At 37.8% G+C, this 9,690-nt stretch overlaps 1 protein-coding gene across 1 annotated transcript in view; it reads right to left on the bottom strand.

The window, feature by feature from the left end:
• Positions 1–4,175: 4,175 nt before the first annotated feature.
• LOC117306304 overlaps positions 4,176–9,690 on the bottom strand; it is a 94,024-nt gene continuing 88,509 nt past the window's right edge. The window contains exons 9-10 of the mRNA XM_033790899.1: positions 8,389–8,588; positions 4,176–6,924 (exon numbers count right to left, since the gene is read on the bottom strand). Of these exons, the coding sequence (XP_033646790.1) occupies positions 6,906–6,924; positions 8,389–8,588 (219 nt within the window). The 3' untranslated portion in view covers positions 4,176–6,905. The remainder of the gene's footprint in view (positions 6,925–8,388; positions 8,589–9,690) is intronic.

Below are 9,690 nucleotides of genomic sequence, written 5' to 3'. Positions count from 1 at the left end.
TATTTTAAGATAAATTGTTAAAATTGATTCTCAACCCATTTAAAGTTGTGATTTTCATGACGAAACATCGTTTTTCGATTGGGGGAGTAAGAGCAAACGCCCAATAGCGTATTTGGGGCCCCATGTTTGTTGGTATGCAGTTTGCTGATAAGTGGGGGTTTCCAACTTCATCGTTTTGGCTGTTCCATCTGTTGAACGTACTGATGAACACTTATTTCCGCTTCAGAATTTTATGTTGTCAAACAATTTTCTCCTGACTGATTCATTCAACTCTTAAATCTTCTTCATAATATAAGTGTGGAAATGTTCGAACTTTATATTTTTAATAAGATATTGCCGTTAAATTCTCACTTCCGCGCTGTACAGAACTGTCAACATTGATTTTGCACGACAGTCGGGGAAATATTTATAATCACATTCAACATATACATGTACTACTTTTTCCTGTGTTGTTGCATGGTTGTTTTTTAGTAATATGCCTATATTGTTGCTGTTAATTATTGCTCTTTGAAAACAGAGCGCCATGACAAGAATTGTTGCTGTGAACTCTGGCAACCAGCAGGAAGAGTCCCACAAAACATTTCGGTGTCTTCTTTTACAACAGCAAGTGCATCACAGACAATGCACGCCAGGAGATGTTTAGTGGGGCGTGGGCGCCATTGAAAATGTTAGGGATCACACTTAACTTAGGGATGAGTCAGCTAAACCACCATAGAGGTGCGAATGCAGTTTTAGTTTGGGAGGTGGTGTTGGTGGGGGTTTTATGGATGAGGGTTGTTCTCAAAAGGGCGAACAAACAACAGGGGTTTTAGCGAGAACATTTTGAATGCCGGCTAATATATAATAATAAATTGTAGTGAGCGAAGCCGGGTCCACCATCCAGTGCCTGGTTTTTTTTAAGGGGTTTGTTTCCACCTGAGACAAAATGTTTTTATTTTTTATTTTTGCGAGCATTTTCACTTTGTAAATATTTATTTTTTCAACTTCATGGCAGTACCACTAGGTGATTTTTTTTTTTTTGCAAATTGGATATATTTCATAACGAATGAAAAAGTGGTGGCAGGATACGGACACTATTATACACATATTGACTGGCATAATTCGGTAACTAGTGTATGTCTATTTCCCCTCGGGCCTGTGAGTGACCAGAAGAGGGGCCTATTTCCCTCGGCCATGTGTTTTATGACACAGCTCGGTCTTAAATGTCAAATAAGAACAGAAACCTGGAAAAGAAAGGAAGTTTTGTAGTTGCAGTTCACGGTTCAAGTCAAGAGAGGGCGCTGTAATCGGGCAAAATTCTCAAAGACTAGTTCCTGCTCGGGTACTAGTTCCCGCAAAACAGGCGCGTGCAATCACTAGACTATTATTAGTTCATCCCACGTGACCATGTTTCAGCCAACCAAAATACAGAACAAGCAAGAGGTGTGTTATAATTCAAGTTATTGTTATGTCTATACAATGTTGAGTGCAATAAATTAATAAATTAATAAATTAATAAATTAATAAATAAAGTGTTTACTATTGTATCTGTTACACAATAGTCCAGGCCTCTTGAATTACGAAACATATTTCAGCAAAGGCACCAGCCCCCGATTTCACGAAACTCATCGCAAGTAGCGACGCATCGTAGGGTTTTCGATGCGTCGCAGACCTAAGACACGTCGCGGCTGCGACGAGTTCCACAATACATTTCACCAAACACGTCGTAAGCGCGACGAGTCGCAATACAAACTATTTTCACTCTTAATTAAAACAACCCTTTGGACGAGGATAACTGCTAAAGTTCTGCGGCTGTTTTATGTTGTGTACAACTTGGTCATGAAACAGTCGTGTATTATAGTTCATTCAAGATGGCAGACACTACACCGTTTCGGACTAGTGTTTAAGTATTTTTTGTTTTGGGGGGGGTTATAATTATTTATTTGTTTAGTTGTTTTAGTTTGTGTGTGTTAGTTTGTTATGCGTGTGTTTGTTTTCTTTTCTTTTACCCGTCCTTCTTTTCTTTTTTTTATTGGGGGGGGGGGGGGGAGGGTAAATTTCCATTTTGTTGTCTAGTGTCTTCCCGATTGGTTCACGGAAGTTACGTGTGGTAATTGTTATGTTCTTTCATGCATTTTGTGCGTAAACAAATGAAACATAGCATTGTTACGACGACCCTATGGGTCGTCGTAACTTACGACGTGTTCTTCCTCGTTGTCAAGGAACTAATTGCGACGCATCCAACGCATCGTAACTTTGATGAAATCGATTTCATACGCATCGCAACTTACGATGTGTTACCGGTCGCAACTTGCACTTGCGAAGCGTTGCAGCGCTTCGTGAAATCGGGGGCAGGCCAGATAAATCAATAGGCAGCGAACTATATAAGCCAGCAGATGTCAATGTATGTATGTGCACTTTCAATGTTCGGTCACAAAACCGGATCGTCAAACCACAGAGATGCACACACAGTGGCTTGTCTTCTGATTATAGAAAGAGTGATACAACTTATGTAAAATAAACTGAAACAATGTCACTGTGGCCGATTAAATAAGAGGTAATTGGATCTCAATACCAAGGCCTAATCATGGGACCTTGCTCTATAATTTGTTTCCTAGAAAAGTTGTCGTTTAAAATGTTTGCCACAACGTTATGTTTACCCGTCGCCAGGCACTAATTTTAAATGTGGGCCTACGTGTGTACATGATTGGCACCGTGTTGACATGATTGGCACCGTATACTAAAAGCCTGGTAACTCAATGACCAAGGGCAAACTTCCGACAAACGTAGTGAAATTTGTTTTCTTCTTCTTCTTTTTGCCGTTCTTCTGGTTGATTTTTTTAAAGGGCCAAGTTATATAAATCTCTCTCCCTCTTGAACAGTCTGGACTTCATTTCTCATGAACAGTTAGATTTAAAAATTATTAACTTATGTGGTAACCCTTAAATGGCTGGGGAAACGCTAAAGGGTAAGATTCTGTAAATCATAAAATAATTCCAATGAATGATATTATGTTAAATGTTGATTTTATGCTGAATGAAGTATTCTTTTTAATATTTTGTAGTAGGATTTCTTAAACTGATCACAAATTGAATTAACAAAAACATAAACTCCTCTAAAAGTTATCATCATTCATGAAACTTTCTCAAGTTTTCTAAGGGAGTTTGAGAATTTAATTTTGGAATATCTGCTTCATCCATCGGAAATCATCATCACCAGCGACTTTAACATTCATGTTGATGACATCCACAACACCAATGCAAACCAGTTTAAGCATCTAAAGCATCTACTTCAGGCTTTTGGTCTTACCCAGCATATCAAGGAGCCGACTCTTCATCTCGGTCATTGCCTAGACCTTGTCATAACTCGTGAAATCTCCTCACTAATTGTCTCAAACTTTATTCTACCTGGATTATCAAACCATTATGCGGTCATGTGTAACTTGAGTCTGTGCAAGCCAAAAGTCCCAACCGTTACTATAAAGAGCCGACAATGGCAACATGTGAATCCTCCCGAAGTGTTCCGCGACATAGGCACTCATTTAGCAAATCTAGAAGTTAATCACGACTGCTTGGATTCCTATGTCAGCCAATATGAGAGTACAGTCAGTGACATCTTGGATATATACGCACCTTGGAAAATGGGATCAGTCAAGGTCCAAACTGAAGTCTCCTGGTTCAATGATGATATTCGTACAGCGAGAAAGATCTGTCGTCAACTGGAGCGGAAGTGGCGGAAAATTGGCAAATTGGCAATACAACGACAAGAATATCGCAACCAATGTAAAGTAGTTAGGAATTTGATCAACCAGGCAAAGATCATTCATTATTCATCTCAAGTACAAGAATCCTCAGGAGATCAAAAGAAGCTCTTCAAGATAATTGGTAAGTTATTGCTCAAACCCAAAACCCTCGGTCCTTCCTTAGTAATGCTAAAGGAATAATCTTTCAGTTAAACTTGGTGTTGGGTGAGAAATATCACTAAAATCATGAGAAACATGCATGGGAAAACTGCGAATGAAATCTGATCCCTGGTCTTGAAGCAGAGTCAATGTACGGCCGTAGACGCGGGTGATAGCTGTATAGCCCCGGGGCATTACGTGATTCGTTGCACCCTCCCGGTAATGAGTTGAACCCTGCCATGACGGAACAAACTCGCACTTCAAGTTGGAAATAACAATGCAAATTACTCTAACATTTCAGGTAAAAATCACAAATTTATTGTTGAAATTGGAATTGAAATTGTCTACACATTATAATTAAATTAATCATTGGGTTGTTCGTAAATTGTTGTCCTATTTTTGGTCCAACTATGGGGGGTTAAAAAACCAATGTTTTCATTTTGAAAAAAATATTATTTTAAAGAGTGTGTGAGACGTCGCGTTTTTAAAAAAATTTCTGGCGTTTATGTTTTTCAAAACGGGTCATAACATTTAGCATCAAGGTCGTCGAAAATTCCACATTATTTCTGACAGGAAGGTCGTATTAACATAATTTTTATTTTGTTTAAAATGTTGAGATTTGCTTGTTGGGATTATTATGATAAACTCAAAAATGAAATTTACTCAATATTCCTCATTACGAAGGAGCAGGTCACATATGACCAATTTATGGAACAAAACCCAATTTTAAAGCAATAATAATATCTGTTTATATTTTTACCACCTCTAGCCATGTTGCTCAATTTTTAATGTTGTAAATACAAATACACTCAATGGTCTGCTTTTATCCAATTGTTGCTCAGATTTTTATTGGTCTTTCGCTTGTTTTTCTTGATTATAACATTTACAATTCTTGTCTGCTGTTTTTGTTTGATTGCCACACCATATTTGAGTTAAATTAATTTAACTTCAATGTGCAATGTTTATTGCCAATCTGCCTTCTGTTTAATTTCAATTTTGCGACCACTAACGAGTCATCGCAAGATTGTTGCGATGAGAACTGTCATCGCAAAGTTTTAGTGAAATCTCTATTAAAAATCCCGAACACCTATAACAAATATAAAACAATGGAACAATAAAAAAGAGTTGTTCGGGCTATTACTGAACACCTAAAAAAATAAAAAAATAAAAACGAACACAGAGTTGTTACAATTTTTCCAAATAGTAAACTTTGATTTAATGTAACTCATTGTCATCATGTCGCCATAGAGTTGTATCATGCTTGGAAGAGCGAAATCACACATGTAGCCAGCAGAGAAATTTTGTGAATAGGTTGGTTGATACTTAAAAATATTAACGTACAACATGACAACTTAAGAATAGGGTAACAAATTTGACTTTGCCTAAAATCCAAATTGAACACAGTTATTGCAAACCCTACATGACCATGATTGACATTTCAACAAAATAGTATTAGGGTACTCAAAAAACTTCCAGTTACACTGTCACTCAGCAGCTGGTTTATAATGCAACTGATACTAGTGTAGTACTTGCACTAGCATACTGTACACAAATACATACATCAGGTACATTGATTGAAGTTTGACACCCCAGTCAGCAATGTACTCTCATAATTTCTAAACGCTTGTGAAAAAGAAAAAAAGTGCAACAATGTGCTTTTCACACACACACAAATTATTGCCCAAACTACAAAAACAACACATGCTTACTGGGGTGCAATCCACCATACTGTAGCATTTTTAATTTCCATTTTCTTTGTAAGTAACCTGTTTAGCACAGAAAAATAATTTAAACTAGAAGTTAGTGTTTTTAGAAACAAACACTAGGTGTTCGGCTATCGTTTGGTCAGTGTTTTAATCAGTGAAATGAGTGTTGTTAATAGCTCGTCAAAATGCAAAGAAATAAAAACGAAAATTTTTTATCGATGTGTTAAAGTATCAAAGGGCACATTTCAACCTAAAAGCCATTAAACAACGCCTGTTAAAGGCATTTTACAGGCACTTCCGGTTTAGACAGGTCAAAAGGTCTAAGAGAAGAAATGTCACCAATATATCATTTTTGTGAAGTACGTAAAGCCCTTTCATATGATGTATAGACTGCAAAATAGCTCATTTGGTTGAGGAAATATTAACTTTTGAAATACTGACGACTGTAGAAGAGACTAACTAATCGAAAAGGTAAATGTGTTTGGAAAACGCCTTGAATGCAGACTATACACGAAGCTAAGGCGCTCTTTGGATGAGCACTGAAGCATGACACTACACGTGTTGTACATGTACATTAAAAATCTCTATGCTGCACGACCAATGGGAGATTCGTAGTTCTTTAGATATGAATTTTTGACTTTTCAACGTCCGATTTGAACCCAAAGACAAGGTCAAAGTGGGGTCATGTCTGTAGAGCGTTTGAAGCTCTTTGCAAGACCTTTCTGATGATGTATACATTGTTGGAATAGCCTCTTTACTTGTTGATTTTTTGAAATAATAAACTTTGGATAAGTATATTTCACCAACTGTGACGTCATTGTGACGTAACAACTTTTGTATCATCTACTGGTCATTGTCTACCTGCATGCCCAAACACCTAATAAAAGTATCACTGGATTAAAAAAATAAATCTCAATCACACTGATTGTCAGTTTATCAGTTATTATGTACAATTACACGTTTAAAACCCCATCAAGTAAAAAAAAAGATGGCCAACACCATTTGAGGATTATAGGGCGCACCCACTGATCTCTACCAGTTACCCCATCCCATAGCATAAAGATTAAAATGCTAAATATTTTTTTAAATATTAAAAAAAAAAAAATACACGAAAAATACTCAGAAGTCTTACAGCTTTTTATAGTATCGGAAAATTTATTCATTGACTCTAGAACTTTAATCCTTTGCTCAATTTAATATGGGGAGTCCTAATGCCCGCCGAGTTATTTCCCCTCCAAGCAAAAATACCCCTACATCAGTGTAATTTTCCAAACATCCGAGCATCAATCTTGAAAAATGTCCCTACACCTCTCAGCAAATCAGACCATGGGCTTCAATCTGTATTGAAAGATTGGGGGGGGGGGGGGGGACACGGACATCGTTAGTCATAACATTTGGCGTGGGGTCCGGGGAAATGTTAGGCCGTACATGTACATGCTCTCTGGAGCAATCTAGGGAGTTTTAGGGTTGATGTGCCCCCCTCTCAGATGTTGGAGTTTATTGCCTATTATAAGCTATGATTCACCTTTTTTTGATATCATGGTTATTGTACCTAAAAAAATACTCAATTATAGCTTTGTATCCATATTATTGCTGCATATAATGCTCAGGCGGCGTTTCATCCCTATCATTACCAGCATCATCGATGGTGGATCAAGACAAGAAATTTTAGGGGGGGGGGGGGGGGGGCGGTTGGTGTGTGTACACAGGTTTTGGTCTTACACAGTGCAATACTTTGGGCTTCATGATACAGGTGGCCAAAAAGATGGGGGACATTTTTGTTTTACACTCAAAACCCTTTTTGGGGGCTCTCAAATCTGTTGTTTATAGAATTTTTTGAGGGTACATATAAACAAATTTATAATGAGCTCACAGTCTGTTTTCTCCTTATTTAGTGGGGTGCACCCTATAAGGTGCTGCAATTGTTACATGTACTACTGGGGTTCTTAAGATACAGAATTTTAACACTTTGTTGCAACTTTATATAAAGTACAACATTTCAACATTTTCGCTTTGTATGCAGCTGCCAACATTATTGACCACAGTTATTGACTAAGACTTCTTATGTTTACCATGTTGTTATTACTTCTTCGTTTAGACGACCTACATGTAAACTCACTATTGACATTACCTAATAACCTGTTATAGAACTACACATCTTTGCAACAAAAGTGGGGGATAGCTCACATTAGAACTTTCACAATGCCTTGATTTTTTAGAAAACCTTAAAGGCACATAGCAAAGCTTGCAGAGTATGATTATGTTGGCATATGTTTTAACACACATTGTCTTCTTCTTGTTTTTAGATTGGTTTATTTTATGTTTTGTGTTCTTTAGAAAATCTTATATCTACTATGTTTAACTGATCAATACTTTGCTTCAATCTTTAAGACACTGGACACTATTGGTAATTGTCAAAGACTAGTCTTTACAGTTGGTGTATCTCAATATGTGCATAAAATAACAAACATGTGAAAACTTGAGCTCAATCGGTCGTCGAAGTTGTGAGATAATAATGAAAGAAAAAACACCCTTGTCACACAAAGTTGTGTGCTTTCAGATGCTTGATTTCGAGACCTCAAATTCTATACCTTAGGTCTCGAAATCAAATTCCTAGAAAACTACCTCTTTCTCGAAAACTACATTACATCAGAGGGAGCCATTTCTCACAATGTTACTAGTTACCAAGAAAGGTTTAATGCTAATAATTATTTGAGTAATTACCAATAGTGTCCACTGCATTTAAAACTTGTTTTTTTTCTTTATCTAATTAAACTAATCTAATAATAAAATATAACTTACAATTTAGTAAACTGGTCACTGCCTTTTGCCTTCAAAATCCCAGTTGGTGGAGACACCGTAGCAACTGTTGTGTGCTGCTCCGTGTAGTGTTGACCATGAAAGTGGTACCCTTCACTAGGGGAAGACTGAAATGATGGGGCAACCAGGCACTCTTGGGTTAGTGTAACTGGATTGGTTTCTGGAGATGGACCAGCACTCACCTGTCACAGCAATATGAAAAACCAATGTACTCAAAATATTGAATAATATTATAATAGTCCTGCAGATAAGTACAAACTGTGTGCACTTTGTGGTAAAAGTATGAAAATTTGTACTGTTGTACAAATATACCTACATGTAATACCAAAACATGAAAAATTAGTTATAGTGCCATCTCTTCAATGTACTGTGGTAGCAGTGATTGATGCTCCAAGAGCCGCTGCCATTAGCCTTTTTGAGGTACATGTATGATGTGCAATATAGGAGTGTACTACATGCATTTGGTTTGGTTGTCAAATTTACCCAAACCAAATGGTGTCATAGTATTGTGTGTCCACCATACCTCAAAATGGCTTATTTTGTGATTGGCTTATGTTTGTAAGGCTTTAATTAATCCAGTAAGTATTAACTTGATGCAGCATTTAGACCCTCTCTAAAGGAATCAGACAAGGGTGCCCTTTGTCTCCACTGGCTAAATGGCTTGTACCAGGTATGCACCTTGCCTGCTGGAGATGCTCCCTCGACTTGACCTGCATTGGTCGCCCGTCTGCCTGACACTTCGTTGATGATTGCCCAGGCCTCACTGTACTGTTGTTCTATACTAGCAGCCTCTACTAGTAAATCTTGCTTAAAATGTCGTCCTCCTTTAACTTCTTATATGTGTTGAACAGCTTTTCCTTAGCTTTCTGTAAAGCCTCCCCACTGCCTTCAGTAGTTGCATCTACATGTACGTGTCTTGTATGTATCTTTAACCTCTTGCCTGGCTTCTTCTACTTTGGGGTGATCATGGGATTGGACCTTCTTCTTCTTCCGTTTGACTGGTACACAGGATTCAGCTGCGCCCCTTTTTGCCCCGATGAACCTCGCATATCTCTGGTGGGCATTCATCTGGAAGAAGTTGGAATCTGTTTTTCACCTCTACTGTATATTGCTCCTGAAAAGCCCTGTTGTTTGCAAAGGCATACCAGTCGTACTTGATCTGCATCCTTTGATGCCTCCGAGGGGCTCTCAAACTCAGACGAAACTTTGCAGTGACAATTCAATGGTCTGATCCACTGGAGAATATGCTATAGGCCTCAGTGTTCAGGACACTGTTCCTCCACT

Source organism: Asterias rubens, unplaced genomic scaffold, assembly GCF_902459465.1.
Source record: "Asterias rubens unplaced genomic scaffold, eAstRub1.3, whole genome shotgun sequence".
Classification (NCBI taxonomy): domain Eukaryota; kingdom Metazoa; phylum Echinodermata; class Asteroidea; order Forcipulatida; family Asteriidae; genus Asterias; species Asterias rubens.
The sequence above is the reverse complement of the archived record's forward strand: the minus strand, read 5'-3'. Positions and strand labels throughout refer to the sequence as shown.